General features: G+C 39.5%; 1 protein-coding gene and 1 long non-coding RNA gene across 2 annotated transcripts in view; one reads left to right on the top strand and one right to left on the bottom strand.

Annotated features, from left to right (window-relative positions):
• LOC128865943 (serine/threonine-protein kinase phg2) overlaps positions 1-20,930 on the bottom strand; it is a 119,601-nt gene that overhangs the window by 718 nt on the left and 97,953 nt on the right. Inside the window, exon 4 of the mRNA XM_054106381.1 lies at positions 16,875-18,863. Coding sequence (XP_053962356.1) covers positions 16,875-18,187 — 1,313 coding nt within the window. The 5' untranslated portion in view covers positions 18,188-18,863. The remainder of the gene's footprint in view (positions 1-16,874; positions 18,864-20,930) is intronic.
• LOC128865944 (uncharacterized) overlaps positions 1-20,930 on the top strand; it is a 57,735-nt gene that overhangs the window by 34,772 nt on the left and 2,033 nt on the right. The window lies entirely within an intron of this gene.

Genomic DNA, 20,930 nt, shown 5'->3' with positions numbered 1-20,930 from the left:
ACAAATATTTCGGTGGTAGATCATGGACGTTTCAACAGGACTCGACACCGTCTCACAAAGCTCGAGTGAACCAAGAATGGCTAAAAAACAACGTTCCGAACCTCATAACGTCCACACAATGGCTCTCAAATTCACCAGACGCGAATCTGATGGATTGTTCTCTTTGGGCCAATTTGGAGCTGAGAGATTCACCAGTCTCGAGGCGCTGAGAAAATCCATTGTCCGCGAGTGGGCCAAAATACCTGCAAGTCACATTCAGACAGCTGGCGATTCGTTTCTGGACCGTCTCAAAGCCGTAGCTAAGGCAGAAGGTGGTTATATCGAGCAAAAGTAAATAAATTGATTCTTAATTTTGTATTATTTTCACACATTTTTTACTTTGAATTGAATAAAAGTAATTTTTCAAAGTAAATTTATGGCCTTTTTAATTGGTTACATTTCGAGTGCCGGACCCTGTACTATGCTCCTCCTGCATGGAGGCCTCGTTGTGTAGATGGGGGACATCAGAAAGCATTCCGTAGGAGTCCTGATGGTCTCTGACAAGTCTGAAGCTTTGTCCGCCGCCAATTATTAGCATACGACCAGATGGGCGCAGCGTAATTTAGAATCGACCGGGCAATTGCTTTGAATGTCGACACCAACATTTCATTGTCTTTGTTCCAACTACTACCGGCTAGTGATTTTAGGGCCTTGTTGCGCTTTTTTACCTCAGTGGGCTTTGCAGTTGTACGTGCCGATAAGTAGAAGAAACTATCGAAAGTGACTCCCAGGATTTTGAGGCTGCTTGCAGCCGATATTAGACTATTCTGCCAGGACTGAAAAGTAGTCCGTGAACTCTTTGTGGGGTCGATATACGTATGTCATCTTTCGACACCACAGCTCAAAACAGAGGAGGATAAAACAAGGAGTGACTCAGGGTGATATTCTTTCACCACTGTTTTTAAATTTCTACATCTCGAAGATCCTCCACCAGAGCGAGTTTCATTGGTCTCCTATGCTGACGATTGTTCGATATTGACGTCCGAAAAATTACATTGATGGCTTGGACTCCGAATTGAGCTTTAACCTCGCCAGACTTTCTCGATTTTTCTCAGCAAGGAATTTCGAGCTTTAGCCCACTCAATCCACGGCGACCCTTTTCACCACATGGACGTAGGAAGCCAATCTGCGACGGAACACCAATACCGACTGTAGACAACCCCAAAATCATAGGAGTCTCCTTCGACAGTCCAAAACCGCAACAAGGCCCTCAAATCACTAGCAAGTAGCTATCGGCAAATCCCACCAAAACTGGTATTGTGCTCTTTACCAGAAGGAGGAAGCTTGATGGACTCGTTCCGCCTAAGCTACAAGGAGTCACAATCCAGCTATCCAAAGAAATCTAATATCTTGGAGTAGTTCTCGATAGTAAACTTCTTTGGAAGTCACACGTTGAAACAAAGACACCCAAAACACTGACAGCTTTCTGGCGGTGCAGGGGTGTCTTTGGTAAAACGTGGGGTCCTTCTCCTAGCAGGATCCTATAGACCTACACGCCTATGATAAGACCTATAATCTCCTATGCATTAGTGGTCGGAATGAGTAGACTCTCTCTCGTGAGTCAGAGGGACATTATCGAGACTACTACGCACTGTGGCCATCTGTTGCATCGGAGCTCTTCCGACTACTTCAGGCCCGGCATTAGATTCGCTGGTTGGTCTACCACCACTTGATGTTTTCATCCAAGAAGAAGCCTTGAAGGCCATCTGCAGACTGAAATACAATGGGAACTGGTACGGACCCTGTCTGACATTGCACAACAGAGAAGGCATGGACTTCGATCCAACGATTCTCTCCATGCCCCTTGACTCCATGTCACCAAGAGTCGTACTTGAAAAGAGATAAAGTGTGGTGCTGCCAGAGGCTCAATTGTGGGCAAACTCTGAAAATGAGCCCGGCAAACACTGCTTTGAAATATTAACGGATGGCTCCAGAACCGAGCATGGTTCCGGTTCTGGTGTCTACGTGGAATCAAACTGAACAAAACTACACTTCGCTCTTGGAATGCATGCATCTGTGTTGCAAGCGGAGGAGTATGCTGTTCAAAAAGCAATGAACTTGGTTGTGGAAAGTAGATGGAAAGGCAGATTTATATGTGTCTGCAGCAAGAGACAAGCCGCGCTCATGGCCTTCGACAGCCCCCCAACCATTTCAAGGGTAGTCGAGTCCTGTAAATCCAGCCTGACATGGATCCCGGGACACGTGGATATCGCGGGTAACGATACCTCTGACTCCTTAGCTAGGATGGCCTCTGAGGCCAATTTCTTTGGCCCGGAGCGCGTTCTGCCATTCCCTTCAGCAGTGATCAAAGCTACGGTTGGCAAATGGGTTACTACAACCCACAAGCGAGCTTGGCAGGCTGAGAGAGGGTGCAGTTGGACTAAACTGATGTTACCTGTCATGTTCGACCGACTGCAGAAACGACTGCAGGCAGCTGGTTGGACTGATGTCGGGCCACTTTCTGTGGGCGAAGCACATCGACAAGTTAGGCATCTCAGACAGTGTACTCTGTCCATATTGTGAAGAGGAGGATGAGGCGGCGGGCCACTTTCTGGTCGTCAGCTCCACCTTCGCTCGAATCAGGCTTGAGGTCTTTGGCACTGATGTGTTAAGAAGCGACCACCTTGGCTCCTTGGCACCACAAGATCCACTCAGATTTCTTCGGAAGTTGTCCCGATAAAAAAACAAAGGCACTTGAGGTAAGAACAAAGAAATGTTGCTATCGACATTTTACGCTGCGCCCGTTTGGTCGTAAAAAACATCTAAAAAACGTCTTAGTTAAATGCACGAAGAGGTGAACTTCCATTTAAACTATTTTCAGACGTCACATGGATGCTACAGAAAGTCCTTGAACTGCTTTTGTCATCACGACTCTCTTCTCTGGCAAAGCGCAAAGTTCATGAATACGCTAATCGTGAAACATTCATTTGTCTATGCTTTACAAAAGAAAAGAGCATCGCTTTAAGCCATGGTCAAAGGATTTTAAAATTGAGCTCTTTAACAGACCGTTATTCGGCTCTGAGCAAATTCGACAGAATCAGCTGATGGGCGACGTCATTTGGGCTGTGCTTACAAAATAATTGAGATTGTGTTGGTGATATACAAAAAAAACTCAACCAATAACACTTCGTTGCCATCTGAACAGGGACTGACTGGACGAGTGTGTGAATATATGTGAAATGATCGTACAGAATTCGGCTGGCCAAGTGACGTGACAGCCGAAGTTCCGCTCAAAATTTTCTTTTTCACCACTAAAGAGAAAGCCTTAAAATCTGTCATAATTGGGTTTAAGCGGATATGGGAAATAATTTGCGTGAAAATTGGCAATGTATGAGGCAAGCATCCGAAGACCAACAGCAAATCGGAAGATAATTGAAAAGCAAAACATAAAGAGAGAAAGCAGAAGCAAACTTCTTTATTGGTTTTTTGGGTGTTTGGCCGAGCTCCTCTTCCTATTTGGGGCGAGCGCCTTGTTGTTGTTTCGCAAGTGGAGGGACCTACAATTTGAAGTCCACTCCGAACGGTAGATATTTTTTATGCAGAAATACACTCAAAGGTTTGCCATTGCCTGCCGAGGGGCGATCGCTATTAGAAAAATGTTTTTCTTCATTTTGGTGTTTCATGCACGGAGATTCGAACCTATGCGCTTCCGAATAGTAGTCACGCGCCAACCCCACGGCGGCTGCGATATTTCAGACAGATTTCCTAGTGACATTAAATAATATAAACACTGGTAGCTAAACCACTTACCGACGAAGTACTCTACGATTGTACTGGGAAGTTTGCCATCTGCTGCTGTTGGGAGACTTAGTCCGAGTTGTAATTACACACAGACTTTCGATGCTTCTTCTTTATAAAAAATGTAGATGTGCAGTTATCCAAGTTTACATAAGAGTTTGCGCCTCCTGGACTCGAATATATATTTTTTTATTGTTTTTTTTACTTCAAAAAGTGAAGGGCCAGCCTTTGGAGTTAATTTTTTCACTTATGACATAATTCAATATTTTTCTAAACTTTTCAATACTTTTCAATATTTCACTCACATACACTCACTCATATTCACTACATTTAAATTTATGTCTAAATAAACTCTTTGACTTATACTATTTTTAACTATATAAAGAAGAACAAAATTAAACGAAAATAAAATTTTAATTTATTATATTAAAGCCATGTTTGCTCCCCGTTTTATTTTTACATTTTTAAATTTCGGTTATTTTTTTTGTCTGAAAATGTTTGCCTTAATAACTTTCTAATAATTTTTCCCATTATTTTAAGCGCCCGTTGAACAAAGGAAACGACAATCTTATTACGGTTCTTGCGCGAGACTGTTTCGGTGACAGCAACAACAATTTGTTTGCAAAAACCCGAAAAAAACACAAATTTGTGAAAATAAAAATATTTTGGTTTTTCTTCAACTTGACCTCATAAAAATAGAGGAATAGCAGAAATTGAAAATGAAAATTATCAAAACAGCTATCGGCTATCGAAAAACTACGCAGACGAGAGAGCATTAAATCACTAACATACACATATAGACATAAGAATGTACGTAGAAGTGCGCACAAACTCGCTCACATAAAAATTACGTACAGTACAATTCGCTTAATTGGGCACCTCGCCTCGACAATTGCACTCAAGTAAAGGAAATTTTTGTTACATGCAACTATGAATGTATGCAGGGTCGCTACGAGAAAATGCGGACCCGATGGTTAAAGTAAAAAGTGCGCCATTGGGATTTCAAACTCTGTAAACTCTCAACAGACTTTGGTTAACTCAACCTTGGCTTAACAGAAAATGTTACGGTAACAGTGATAGCTGCATTGGATATGTAAACTTTCTTTTACTTATGTAACAGGTGGCGCTAAAGTAATCCTCCTATCAGAAAATGCTATAAATTTTGCGATTGGCCCCTAATGTCAGTTCTGTTTTGACATTTGTGTGGTAAACACATGCGAAATACACGTTAATAAACAATGTTACGCTACACTGCTCCAGAACGCGGAATATTGCTGACTATTTATTTGACCAATAATCGGTCGGTGACTTTGGCACAACGTGAATTTCGTCGCAGATTTCCTCGCCGTCCAACGCCTACTGGTGAAACACTGCGACGTTTAGCCGTTCGCCTCGAAGAGACTGGCACAACACGAGATGCTGCCAGGCGTGGCAGACCCCGGAGTAGCCGTTCTGCAGAGAATATTGCTGCTGTAGCCGAGGATGTCATGGAAGCGCCGTCGACATCGACCAGACGACGTGCCACGCAAATGGGTATCAGTTGACGGTCTTTACAGCGAATTTTGGTACAAGATTTGAAGATTTTTCCGTACAAAGTCCAGACGGTGCATCAGTTGTTAGCTGCTGATCGCCAATCGCGTCTAACATACGCTCAAGCCATCCTTAATCACCACCAAGAGGAAGATGATTTTAAAATCCGTAAAACGTTTACCGCAACATTTGTATGGATGAAAAAAGTTTATGGCGATGATTGACTATCTCGTGCCAGACTTCATGAGTGGTTTACACGTTTCAGAGATGTTTGTGAGGACATAAATGACAATGGACATACGGGCCGCCCAAAATCATCGTCTCAGTAATCACCGAAAACTCCATCGAAATTGTTCGTAAATTTATAAAAAATGAAACGAAATCAACCATCTTCCATCACGGAATCGGAGTTGAATATCTGCAACCCATCGATTTTAATTGATCATTTGAGCTTGCGAAAGGCCTGTACACATTTCATTCCTCACAAGTTAACTGAGGACCAAAAATTGCTCAGAATTCAACATTCGAAAGATCTCATTAAAGAGGCGAGAAAAGACGAGAACTTCCTTTACAACATTGTAACGGGTGATGAAACGTGGTGTTTCCAACATGAACCTGAAACTAAGAGTAAAAATGTCGAATGGAAGACCCCAGACGAGCCACTACCCATAAAAATCGCGTTTGGAGAAATCAAAAATCAAGTCGCTGCTCATTTATTTTTATGATTCCAAGGGAATTGCCCACAAGGAGTTCGTGCCAACGGGCTAAACCGTCAATGCAATTTTCTATCTTGACGTTTTGAAGTGTTTGTTGCATCGCATTCATCGAATTCGCCCTGAATACCGCAAAGGAGGAATCTGGCGCTTATTGCATGACAATGCACCATCTCATCGATCCATTCTTGTGACTGACTTTTTGACCAGAAATCGCATTTTAATCATCAATCACTCACCGTATTCACCTGATATGGCTTCCTGTGACTTCTACCTATTCGAAAAATTGCATTTGGTCATGAAAGGAAAACGTTTTGCGACTGTAGAGGCCATCCAAAAGGCTGTACCGATATCCTGAAGGACATTCCGGTCAATGACCGGAAACACTCTTTCGAAAAGCTTTTAGATCGCGCAAAACAGTGTATCGAGGCCAGAGGAGACTATTTGTAATAAATAAACTCGAATTTATCAGAACAAAGCTCCTGTCGTTTCCATTTTAGTTCACTCTGGTTTATTTTGTACTTCACCTTGTACATCATTTGTGCCTATAGCCAATCCTGGTTTCAAGTCATCAATAATTGCAATAACACCAACAACATCATCAGCTGCATATGGGTAACAAGCCACACTGGCACGGACGGTAATACCCACGCGGGCCAAATGGCCAAAGACACCACTTTTATCCCCACAATTACATCCAACCTCTTCATCAAAAACGTCATATATCGTCTATTTAACCAATAAAGACGCACCAAATTGGCCCTTGATTAGATAGATTACAACTACCATCATTACTCTAGAATCAGCCCAACCCGAACCAAACCTCACTGTCCTTCCCCCATACGAACAAACAGGCTCACACATTTCATACGGCTCCGAATTGCTCACACCATACTCACATATGCGCATCTTCTAGAAAGGGGCCGAAAAGATCTGTGTCGCGTTTTTCATCTAATTCCTTTCTCTCAAGGGCTCGATGCCAGAAGGCAACAGAATTTCGGTAGAGCTAACCCAATATCACGTCTTATGAACCCATATGAAGAAAACATAAGAACAATGTAAAGATGCCGACCTACTCAGAAGGATTTAAATCCCTTGATACTTGTCGGATAGTCTCTGATGGTAGCGCTGCATGACAACTTCAGTTTATATAAGAGTTATTCACATTGTATAAGTTTGATTAAAACAAAAAAAAAAAAATAATAATTTGTGAAGAAACACAAATTCTCCAATGCGGAGGTGGGGTTATATTCACTCAGTTCCAATCTCGCTTTGTAATATTTTAGAACGAACTACTTTGACTATCCATTTTATGATAACCAACCATCGAAACGCGGAGGGGGCTACTATTAAATATTTTTTATATTTAAAGTTGTTCTTCATCACAGGTCCACTGAAAACTCGTTCCCAGAGCGAATGGTCCCCGATGTCACAACTCTCGTTTTTAAAAAACCCAAACAAAGAATTGAATCAATTGAAATAAAGCAACTAAGCTAAGCATACAAATATTCGCAAGCAATAAAAATTTGGCGCAATTATCTTGAGTGTGCAATAAATTGTTGATGCAATTAAGCACAAAATACTGTGCGTACATACATACATACGTACATACATACATACATACATACACACACACATACACACATATGTATATTTATCAACGTAAATAAATGTCAATACTCAGAGAGAGCCATTGAATTGCAGCGAATTAACGTCAAACGATCATTGCACTCGGCTTTCCTAGGCCTCTGGGCTGTACACGAGGGTCGTTTAAAAAGTTCGTGCAAAAATAACAATTACTTAATTGTTTGGGGCAAATCTTTTTTTATTTTTCGATATAGTCTCCTTGAAGATACAGGAGGTTGGTCTCTGGAGGCAATCTATCAAGGGTCATGGTAGCATTTTCAGGCAGTTAATACCGAACTTCGAACAGATCTCTCTATCCGCAAACCAGAATTTGAGAGTCGTGCTAGGGCAGTCTTTCCAAATAGGCAGGATTGGATTGAGGGGAAAATCTGCACCGAAGCTTGCACCTCTGTCTTCATTGACGGTTCCAAGATGGAATCGGGAGTCGGAGCAGGGGTTTTCTCTAAATCAGCCAATTTATCTATCTCCTTCCTAGCGAGCGTGGGAGATATTAACATTTTCTCCGATTGTCAAAGCGCGATCAAGGCTCTGATGACGCCATGGTGCAGAATGAAACTAGAAAACTCCTGTAAGGAGGAGATCAAGTCTCTTGGATGAGCAGGTAACATTTCTCTGATCTGGGTTTCAGGACATAGGAACATAGAGTGAAATGAAATTGCCGATGAGCTTGCCAAGAAGGGGACTGAATTGGCCTCAGAGCCCTCCTACCCGGTCATCGGCATCTCCCTGACAGTTGTTAAAGAGGAACTCTACAAATTATATTATTTCTCAGGAAAATGCAGAAAAGATGGAACTCCATTTCTTCATGTGCTATTTCGAAAACCCTTTGGCTCCAGTATAATATGCGAAGGACTCACTTTGGACTCCTCGTCATTCAATTTCCAAACTCGTGCCTGCGTTTACTTTGGACGATCAGCACACATGCAAAAAAGCTAGGGTTACCATTTAATCCTCATTGCAGAAGCTGTGGGTACCTTTCAGAGAAGAAGATTGTTGAGCACTTTCTCTGTAAATGTCTGGGTTTGGCAGGTAGACGATTAAGGTCACTGGGTGCTCCTTTCTTCGACAGCTTGGGGCAGTGCGCCAACCTAAATCCCATCAATCTTCTCCATTGCATCATCTGGTTGGAGGTAGATATCTGCCCGTTGGAGGTCTTGTAAAGGCATCAAAACAGCGCTTTAGTGCTACTTGAGGAGTGCCAGATTGGCACTTAACCATTTCACCTACCTACCTACCTCCTTCAAGATTTCAAAAGTAAGCTCTATAACAGACCGTTATTCGCTTCTGAGCGAATTTCACAGAACCAGCTGATGAGCTGCCGTCACTTGAGGTGTGTGTAAAAAAAAACTGACCTTGTGTTAGTGATATACGAAAAAAATCAACCAATGACACTTGGCTGCCGTCTGCACAATGACTAATTACACACTGCACGTGAAATGATCGAGCATGAAATCGACTGCCAAGCCCCCAAATGTCGTGGCAGCCAAAGTTCCACTCAAATTTTCTTTTTCACCACAGCTAAATAGCAAACCTAGTCATCATCTTTGTCTCCTTTAAGGTTTATACACTTCGTCCAATGCTGTTCTAGTTTGTTCAACACTTCCGAATAATAGATTTTTGTCCAAGTCTGAAAAAATAGCCATTCGTTTCTGTAATCACCTCCTCGCTTGAATAAAGTAGTTTTCCAGCTAGCTCTTCCTTCAATTTGGGTTGGCAAGTAGTAGTCCGAGTGACCTGAGGAAGCCAAGTCTGAAGAAAATGGGGGAGATTTGAAACGAGTTGAAAACGTATTTCCATTACTTTTGCGACCACAACTGCTGAGGCGTGAAATTCCACAAACTAATTTCTTTTTCGTGCATTTCTTAAAAATCACTCGACTTCAACCTCGATTCAAGCGAATGCCAAACACAAAGTAATATACCGATCTGGCTGAAACTTGGTGTGTGTTCTTTCAAGAGATGCTACGAACTAAACATAATCTCTCTGACTTTGCTCGAACTTTTCAAGCAACCCTCGTAAAAAGTCAACGAATACGCACACTTGAATTTTATTATTGAGTGGCAGTGGTCGAAAAGAGGTAAACAAATAGTCCCTAAATATACTACAAAAATAGTCCCATATAACAAACACAAATAAAGAAGAAAGCATTACTAACGAAAACGAAAAAAAAAAAAAAAAAAATAGAAAATGTATGAAAATAGAAAAATGAACATAAACATAAACAAATCAGTAAGGAAATCACGAAACTTCTCTATGGGGAGGTCGAAAAAGCAACTATTCGCAAGGCAAAAGTTGTTGTTTATGGGATGTCGTTTGACGTTGGTTGTTCACTTAGTTCTTTTTGTTTGTTTTCAAAATAATTATGGGATGTCATTTAAAGCGAGTGTGACGAAAGAAAAATGCCATTGAAATGCACACTTAACAGTTTATGTTTATGCATGTCTACAGGCATTTCTTGTTACCGAAAATAGAAACATTCTTTTGGCAATCCGTATTGTGCCCAGTCATACAAAGTTAGAATATACTCGACATTAAGGGTATTTCATGAGATATTAGTGCATTATATTTTATATGCAGGGTGGAAAAATGACAAAATCGGCGCGTTTTCGAAATCGCAGATTTTCGTGCAGATTAGCAAAACTAGGGTTAGAAATTGAGTTCAATTAATCCGTTGCCGTGCCTTAACGAGTTTGACTGTGATGAAAATGTTGGCCCAAACATGAATATTGGATCGTGAACAGATTATCGGGCCAAACGTAAATATCACGAGCCTGGGTCGTAATTGAATGTTAATTTCTATCTGTATGCCACCAGAGTTAGTCACGAGTCTCATAAGTGCTGTTACATCTCGCGCATCAGTCTGATCTGTTTACCACGCGTTGATGCGTAACACTTGGGCCCGAGTTTCATCGAGCTAAACGGCACGACAAGGAGTAAATTCAGACACAATTTACGCAACTTAAGGGGGAAGTCTACTGTGACAAGGGAAAAAACAGGCTTATTTTCCGGATTTTATTTCTAACAAAATATTGCTCGTACATAAAATCTATTTAAACTTTTATCTTTATTATATATTTAAGTTTTTGAAAAAAAAATTTTAAGTCAAAATATTCAAAATGGCCGCTGTGGCACTTCTGCAAGCGCAGGTCCGCTTTTCTTAGGTGCCTAAACGGTGTACATGAAATCTTACGTTTCGGTGATCTAAAACAAAAAAACAAAATATTGTTATCATATACATAGTATTGACTCTCGTCTGACGTAGGATTATGTCGATAAAAAATTTTGGCGTTGAAAAAAAAATTCTTGAAATTTTTTTCTTTTTTTTTGCCCAAAATTGATGTTACTATTGTTTATAACAATTTAACAAATAACGATATCAAAAAAATCCTATGTCAGACGAGAGACACTATTACAGAGAATATATAATTAAATTTTTAAGCTGATTCATTTATCAGAACTCGAGATATCGTGTACACCGTATACAAAAACTTAGTTTCGAGAAAAATGCGTTTAAAGTTTCAGTATAGCAGGTACGCGCTTTGGAGCGCTTCGGGAAAAGGTCGAAATTTCAACGAAGAAAAATTTAGCCAGCTGTAACACATATTGTACCTTATTTAAGAGGGTTCAAAGTATTTTTTAAGCTAATAAAAAAAAAATCGATTTTTTGAAAAATTCACAGTAGACTTCCCCCTTAACGCATTACAGAAGTTGAGGGCAGTGAGAGAACCAGGCATGTCATATTTTTGATTTTATAATTCTTAAAAATAAATGTACAGTCAATTCTTACTAAGGATATATGTAAACGCTTTAAGACTAATAGGTTGTTCACTAAGTTTTGCGTTTCGATAAGAGAGGGCTAGCCTAATTTTTCTATGTTATGTTGGTACATTTTTCATTTGAAGGTCAGTGAAGTTTTCATTTCAATCATTCTTTGATTAATAGCCATTTAGTACCGACGTGCCACAATATTTCCTACTATGGAAAAAATCAAGTATCGTGCAGTGATTGAATTTTTATTTTTGGAAAGTTTAAAAGCAACGGAAATTTGCGAACGAATGTTGCAAGACTTTAAGGACTTTTCGCCATCAATTAATACAGTAGAAAGATAGGTTGCTGAATTAAAACGTGGTCGTCCAAGCTCTGAAGACGATCTACGTCAAGTACACAGTATGTTCAATAACAAACATAACTTTTTATTTAAATCATGGAAAACGTAGAGCTATCTATTAAACTTTGAGGTACAAGCGCCAGCTTTTAACCGCAGCCAACTTCATGTAAATCGTTTGACAGGTTAAAAAGTTACGCGCCTTTTATTGCCAATATGTTTCGTGTTTGTGTCGTAAAAATACAATGGTGCAAAGAACAAATACTAAATTCTGTGTTAAACTTGGAAAAACATTTAGTGAGACGTATGTGTACGAATTGATGCAAAAAGTTTATGGTGATGATTCTTTAGCTCGTTCAAATGTATATAATTGGTTTAAACGATTTAAAAATGGTCGTGAAGATTTGAATAATGATGAAAGACTTCGTCGTCCAGAAGCAAGTAATCGTGCTGAATTGGTGGAAAAAGTCCGCGAAATCATTGCTGTTGACGGAAATTTTACTGTAAGAATGTTCGCTGAAGAATTAAATTCATCTAAAGAAAGAAAGAAAGGTTTGTGCACGCTTTGTTCCACACCAATTAAATGAAGATCAAAAAATCGCTCGTGTAGAGCATTGTAAAGACATAATTTCAACAGCTGAAAACGATCCAGATTTTTTTGATTCGATCATAACTGGTGACGAAACATGGTGCTTCAAATATGACCCTGAAACTAAGTGTCAATCTGCAGAATGGAAAACGAAAAGGGAGCCAAAAGCAAAGAAATTGCGTTTTCAGAAGTCAAGAATAAAAACAATGTTGATCACGTTCTACGATTCCAAGGGTATTGTACACAAGGAATTAGTTGCAGAAGGTCAAACTATTAATGGAGAATACTATTTACAAATTTTACATCGCTTGTGGTCAAGAATTGTTCGTGTAAGACCTGAATATCCAGAGGGGAAACAACTGTTTTTATTGCATGATAAGGCACCACCTCACAAAACCAAAAATGTTCGTGAATTTTTGATGCAAAAAAAATATTTGTGTCATCGACCACCCTCCGCGTTCTCCTAATCTATCACCATGCGACTATTTTCTGTTCCCTAAATTGAAAACTGCCATGAAAGGTGCGTTTTATGATGATATTCCAGCCATTCAAGCAGCCGTGACACAGGTGTTAAAGAACATCCCCTTAGATGACATAAAAAAGTCTATGCAGAAATTGGTTGATCGATCTGAACGTTGTATCGAGTTAAATGGAGACTATTTTGAATAAAAAATAACTTTCAAACACAGTACGATACGTGTTTTATTCTACATCTGAAAAGTTATGTTATTTATTAAACATACTGTGTACGTACAAAGGCAGCAACAATTCCAGAAATCGTAGAAAAAATACAAGAAATCGTAGAAAAATTCAAGTGACTGTGAGAGGTTTAGTAGAAGCGCTAGGCATCTCATTGGGATTTCTCAAGGCTGTGATCCTAAATCAAAAGACGCTAAAGAGTTGTGTGAATCTGGTTCTTTGGCTCCGAAATGAGTTCGTGCCCACAAATCGGCTATCGGTCAAGAAGATGTTAGTTTTTTGGGATGCAAAAGCAATTTTGTTTGTGAACTACTTGCAAACTGGTAAAACAATAAATTCTGAATATTAGTGTTACCCTTTAGACCAGCTGAAGGAAAAAAAAATCGTGGAAAAAGAACCAGTTTGCAAAAGAAAAAAATTAAAATCTCGCCAGCAACTTGCATTTGGCTTACTGTGAAATGTTGCTAGCAACATTAATTATCAAATTAGCACGAACGTTAAATTTATGAGCATCACCCCGGGAGCAATTGCCAAATTTTGATAAGAAAAGTGTTTTTCAATAAATGAATTTTAAATAAATTAGTAAAAAATCTCAAGGTTACGACAGTAATAATTGACAAATTGCAAAGGAGCTACTGAACGATGGAATTAAGTATCTAAGGAATATATTTGACTCAACAATATGACCCAAATATTTCCCTTTACCTTGGGAAGTTTCTGAAATTCTGAAACTTCAGTTTCTGAAATGCCATATCCCAGCGTAAGATCCTAAAAACAGAAGTTGGAAGGCCAAGGCTTGGTTTCGCGCAAAAAAAATTAAGTTTATCGAATGACCAGTGCAGTCACCTTCTCAATCCTATAGAAAATCTGTGGGCGGACTTAACAAGAGCGGTACACAATGGCAAACCGAAAAAACGAATAACAGCCAACAATTTTGGGAAATTGTTAAAGATGCGTGGCTGAAGATTACGAAGCAGCGATGTGAGCAATTGGTGGACTGTTGGTGACCCGCTGTTTAGTTAGATATGTAGATAGATATTTTATGAGGTTTGCCTTTCAATCGTATGGTCTTTTGTGCCCTCTACTCATCCAGACACAGTTCCCTTATTATTTAGGATAGAGCTGGGTTGAATTGAGCGCATGTGACTTTCTTCCGGCTGCACTTGGCCAAGATGTCTCAACCTTCTTCGCGCTATAGCGCTGCATTCTAGGAGAAGGCGCATTTGAGTCTCCGGAGAATGGTCGCAGAAACAATAGGAGTACTTAGACCAAATCTCAATCATTTGCAGATGACTGCGTCGTCTACAATGGCCTGTGAGAATGCAGTGTATCCTTGGGGAGGGTTATGAGTTTATTAAACCTCTCTTACTTACTCCTCCTAGTAAGGATTACGTTTGACGTTGCCCCATAGTTTGGTGCTAGCAAAACTCCCTTAGCCTTAGCTCTTCACTCTTAAGCTTCTCCTTGATGGTGTGTTGTCCCGTGGCAAGGAAGGGCTCGGGCCCTAGCAATCTCTCTCGCCAATGCGTTCGCTATTTCGTTCCCAGTTATATCTCTGTGTGCTGGAACCCAAATTAGCAGTATGCGATTGTGCGTTCCTAGTAGATTCTTTTTCTCGATACACTCAAGCATCAGTAAGGAATTATCCTCACAGAATGACAAAACTTTGAGTGCCACCTGACTGTCGCGCATAATGGGAATGTGCTTGGACGATGACAATATCCGATGAGCCGACGCAGGTGATTGTTGGAGAGGAAGATTCTGGAAAAGATTTTTGGACCGATGGAACAATGAGCTGTATGAGCTTAACGACGACATAGACATAGCGCAGCGAATAAAGATCCAGTGGCTACGTTGGTTGGGTCATGACATCCGAATGGATACAGACGCTTCGGCTCTGAAAGTATTCAATACGGTATCAGCTGGAGGTAGCAGAGGAAGAGGAAGGTCTCCTCTGCCTTAGAAAGATTAGGTGGAGAAGGACTTGGCTTCACTTTGTGGTCAAACTGGCGCCGGTTAGCACGAGAAAGAAACGACTGGGGCACTTTGTTAAAATCGGCCAAATTCGCGTAAGCGGTTAACGCGTTATTTAAGAAGAAGATCTGCAAACTGCAATTTTTTTAAATGTTTCTTATAAACTTTGTCAGAACACCTTATTTATACGACCTCTGCTATTTTAATGTTAAGCCTGAATTTCTATGTTTTGTTATAAAAGGTTTAGTTTTTCTTTATAGAATCGATTTAAAAATGTGTTCAGTTCAAGAATGGAATAATATTAGTTTGGGGATAAGGAAATCCATTACTTCTGGGTACACTTTTTGTGCAAATGGTTTCAAACTGTTTTATGGTTGATTTTTAGCTCCTGGTAGATGCTATTCGATTCCGATCAACTTCGATTATTTTTGTGATTTTATCAATATTTTCAACATTTTCTTGAACATCAAAAATGCCCGAAAGGAAACGACGAAACCAAAATTTCCCTTATTTTGCCGTTATAGTATCGTCACCATAAACACCATTCATATCTTCAACGGCCTGGCCTGGCCCGCATTTCGCCTTTATCAAAGAAAATCTATAAAATGTACCGAATTTTCTCTTTGAATTGTTTGATCGATACTTTACGAGATATCGGTCACTACAGCCATCCATCCAGAAAATAATTGGCATCTTTTTCACCAAACTAATATTTCAAAATAGGTAAGTAGCCCTGAAACACCGTTTTGATACCATTACGAGACAGGCAGATATCTACAGCCAGCCAGAGCTGTTGATATAATGGAGAAGACTGATGGGATTTAGGTTGGCGCACTGCCCCAGGCTGTCGAAGAAAGGAGAGCTCAGTGACCTTAGTCGTCTAGCAGAGAAAGTGCTCAACAGTCTGCTTCTCTGAAAGGGCCCCACAGCTCCTGCAATGAGGGTTAAATGGTAACTCTAACATTTCCGTGTGTGTGCCGATCGTCCAGTGACCGGTAAACACAGCTACGAGTTTGGAAATTGAATGGCGAGGAGTCCAAAGCACTTTCTGAGTCCTTCGTATATTGTACTAGGGCCAAATAGTTTTCGAAATAGCACATGAAGAAATGTAGCTCCATCTTTTCTGCGCTTTCCTGAGAAATAATTTGTACAGTTCCCCTTTAACAACTGTCAGGGGGATGCCGATGACCGGGTAGGAGATCTCTGAAGCCAATTCAGTCCCCTTCTTGCCAAGCTCATCAGCAATTTCTCTTCACTCTATGTTCCTATGTCCCGGAACCCAGATCAGAGAAATGTTAACTGCACACCCAAGAGATTTGATCTCCTCCTTACAGGAGTTTACTAATTTCGTTCTGCACCATGGCGTCGTCAGAGCCTTGATCGCGGCTTGACAATCGGAGAAAATGTTAATATCTCCCTCGCTCCCGCGTTCTCTAAGTATTTTGCAAGCTAGCAGGGTCGCAAAGGCGTCTGCTTTAAAAACACAGCAGTGTTTGGCAGTTTAAAAGAGATAGATAAATTGGCTGAATTAGAGAAAACCCCTGCTCCGACTCCCGATTCCATCTTGGAACCGTCAGTGAAGACAGAGGTGCAAGCTTTGGTGCAAATTTTCGCCTCGATCCAATACTGCCTATTTGGAAAGATTGCCCTAGCACGAGCCTCAAAATAATAAATAATAAATTCAAAATAATAATAAAAAGTTTCTAATCATTTCAGATATTAAAATTCTTTTGAAAAAATCCAATATTTTTTTGGTACTGCTATTTTCGTGTTCGCAACTGTATATAAAATATGAACCTGAAAGCGAGCTTAAAAGTTTACAAAACCAAAGTACACTTACCGTACAAAGTTCACTATTGAGATTGAAGATTGTTGCCTTTGGCTAAGTTGTGCTTCCTTTTCCTCCCTCGATTTCAGTTTGCAAGAATATTTATCATAAATCAGTTGCCTTTGCGTCGAATCGCTTACAATAAATTTGTTTTCAATTTCGTTTTCACTTTTACTTTTACTTTCACTGTTATTTCTATTATTATTATTATGATTACAACAACAATTAATTTGATTACAATCACAGTACACTAAATTAGCAATAACAATTTTGAATGTCGCTGGTGTGGAGAAGAAGCCCCCAATTAACTCACCATAAGCGCATAAATCTTCAGTTATTTTCAACTCACTAACACTATCGAAATGGTGTTTATTAATCAAAATTTCTTGATTGCTATTGGCGATTCTTAAACGCGGATCACGTGGTGTATAGTGTAGAAATACTTTGTTCGATTTACTGCCGTTATTGTAGGTACGGTGATTGTTCGACGAGAAGGAGTTCTTATTGAACAGACGCAATGCAACAAGAGCGGCCACCGTGATGTTGTTTTTGCTATTTATTGATGGTAATATTGGAGTGGAGGTCGCCTCGCTGCTGTTGGTGATTTGTGTGGTGGTGATTTTTGTTCTTGTTGCTGATGCTGATGCTAATGTTTTGGTTGTTGTTGCTTTTGACAAAATCGCTAATATTGTTAATTGATTATTATTATTATTGCTATTGTTATTGTTGTTGTTTTTATTGTTATGTAGTTGTTTTATTTGTTTGCTGCCTATCAACACTGTTCTAATAGCTTTCAGCGCTTTTGTTGTTGCAATTTCAGTTAATGCTATTATTTGTTCGATTAGTACTGCGGTTGTTGTTATTAGTATTTTTGTTGGCTTGCGAAGTGATTTTAACCGAATGTCATTCATTAAGAACGCTAACTTTAATGTCACAGCGTAGAGGAGGAAATGATGGGAGCGATGAATAAATCGACCGATAAAAAAAATAAGTACAAGTGCGCACAAGGACACCAATGATGACGACGACGACGACGACGATGTCACTAAAGAAGACTCGACAAATAATTTGCGACAATGTTGCTCGGAGCTAAACGCTGCAGCTGTTACGGTTTCTTCTGTTTCTATACGGCTAATAATTGGCGCTATGACTGCTACAAATATTATTATTATTGTTGTTGTTGTTGTTGCTGCTACTACTACAGTTTCTGCTTGCAGTTGAGGTTTGACGATTTTCGTTTTGAATTTAGTTGCACTTTTGCAATGCGGCGTCGTCCACTTCAACAACGTCTTTGGCAGAATTACGAGCACCGATGGAATCCACATGCGGCAAGTAGATTTTTCTAGGCTCTGCGTATTGACAAAAAACAAAATATTTCTCCAATAATGGTTTTATGCAACGTTTAGTGTTTTTTTATAGTTTATAGAGCGCTCTTCTTTTTTTGCAAAAAAAACAAAAAACTTAGAGAAAAAATGTAAAAAAAAATTCTCAAAGAAAAAAAAAACTAAATTATTTCAACTTCTCTCTTCAGTGTCAAGGAGTAAAACTTTGGTAGCGATAGATCATGCGATTTCACTACTGATTGAGGGCAATACGCCCTATATTTTGTTGTTGTTGTTGTTCTCAGTTCACCACGAATAATTGGTGTATGTCAAATAAGCCGACGTACTCGCTGCGGCGCATACATTGTGATAAGTGAGATTTACTCTACAGCCAAGAAAAATGGTTAAATATTGTTCTTGTGGTGACGGCGGCGGCGGCGACGTCGATTAATATGAGCCAATGACAAATTGTGAGCAATTGCTGCACTTCTGCTTATTTGTGTGCTGTTGTGACTGACTGCGACTGTATTGGCTTGGTGCTGCTACTCTCTCTCTGTTGTTGTTTCAAGACAAATCTGATCACTTCTGCTTGTCTGTGTGCTGTGGTGGTTTACTGCTGCTTCTCTCTCTATTGATGTCTCCAGACAAATCTGTTCACTTGAGGTTTCGTGATGGCGAACTGTAAAGAAAGAAAAACCAAAGATAGTTAAGGATTAGATGGATGAAGTTTAGATTTAAAAAACTTAAAAAAAGACACTTTAACTACTTATCGAAAGTAAGTATTATAGAAAAACATGGGTACAGTTGTGGATATAAAAATGGGAACAGCGTACATTTGAATTGCTTTGGCGGTTTGGCTACTCTTAAGAAGAATTATCAAATGTACAAAATCTTTAATTTCTATCAGGTTAGGTTAGGTAGTGATGGTTCCCCAGAGAGTAGGTCCCACTTGGAATTTCTATCAGAGAAATAAGTGAAAATTCATTATGCTCGCATATTTAAGTCATTATATCTTTTGACAATATTCAAATTTTTTGTTGTTAATTTTTTTGCGTGGATTTTTGAAAATTTTTCTTAATACGATGCAGCGAATCTTCTTCCATATGTTAAATCGCACTTCTCATGTTTCCCTCGAATATAACCTCCCAATGTACTCAGCTATCCCAAACCCAGTGTGTACATATGGCATACAACTCTGGGACCCCGCAGCTAACTGAAACATCGAAATCAAACACCCAAATTTACTGTGATCTCAAAGTTCCCACAATAGCTGAAAAAAGCAAATGCGTGCTTTCCATGCAAGTCTCGTAGGGTATCTTAGTTTTAGGTATAAATATTCTTAAATGTTAGTAAACAAATTGCAATAAATGGATAACATAAAAAAAAAATGTATTTTAATTGTAATATATTTAAATGTTTTGTTTTTATTAAAATATAGTTCATTCTCCCACACAACTAAAATGAATCGAAGTTTCAAAGTTTGTGCAAATTGAAAAAAAAATTAATTAAAAAAATTTATATATATATAAGGAGTCGTAATTGAGGGCTTATCAAGCTGACCTCGTAGTTACAAAGCATTTCAACGCCAACAACAAGAATAAATATTGTGCTCTAAGTAGAGTGCCACTTATCATTGAAGACGACAGAATGTCACGTGAACTCAAGGTAATCTGATATCGAAGTGGGTCTAGAATACATACTTATAAATGTGTGTATGTATATGTGACTTTGTGCATGCAAGCGCGGTTGAATATTTATTTTGACAGCTACCCTGCAGGGCAATCCACTGATAGACGCTTCTAGTGCATCCAGATTTATTACTGCACTTCTATATCTGCGATTGCCGATTGCCTACGAAACAGTCAACTAAAGAGATAATATTTTCGTGAGCATTTCAGCGGATACCGTTTCATTTCAAATATGTCATTGAGCAAAGTACTTCGTTGCCTTAATGCAATCAAAGCATTGCAAGACATTTAACCGTCTGACTGCCTTTTTAGTAAACTTCATTATAGATGTTGTGAGAAGGGGAAACTTTCCATTTCCGCAGGAGGTAGAGGGCTAAAATGTACTACTGTATAGAGAATTTTTATGTGAAGTAATTTTATAGATAATATTTTTAATATATTAATTGCAACATCGCTCAAAATTTTAGTACTTTGATTCTCCGTAAAAAAAAATCTGACTCTCTAGTGAGATCCTGGAGATATCGTATTTCATAAATACAGGGTTGCAAATATTCGCCGGACCCATCAGGCAACCCTGTATCTTTTGACAGAGACGTCAGATCGCTTAATGACATACCGCGTTGGAAGCGTCAGTCTAAGTAGATTTTTACCATCGAACAGTACACGCTACGCGAGCGCTCCCAAATTGTTGAAATTTACATTCAACAAAAGAAGTCAATTGTGAAAACTCAACGTGCGTATAAAATAAAAATAAATAATTGGCGCGTACACTTCTGTTAGGTGTTTGGCCGAGCTCCTCCTTCTATTTGTGGTGTGCGTCTTGATGTTGTTCCACAAAATGGAGGGACCTACAGTTTCAGCCGACTCCGAACAGCAGATGGTTTTTAAGGACAGTTTTTTCATTGCAGAAATACACTCGGAGGTTTGCCATTGCCTGCCGAGGGGCGACCGCTATTAGAAAAATGTTTTTATTAATTTTGCTTTCAGAGAGACTCGAACCAACGACCTCTCTGTGAATTCCGAATGGTAATCACGCACCAACCCATTCGGCTACGGCG

This window comes from Anastrepha ludens, chromosome 6 (assembly GCF_028408465.1).
Source record: "Anastrepha ludens isolate Willacy chromosome 6, idAnaLude1.1, whole genome shotgun sequence".
Classification (NCBI taxonomy): Eukaryota; Metazoa; Arthropoda; class Insecta; order Diptera; family Tephritidae; genus Anastrepha; species Anastrepha ludens.
This window is presented reverse-complemented; position numbering and strand designations above follow the sequence as displayed.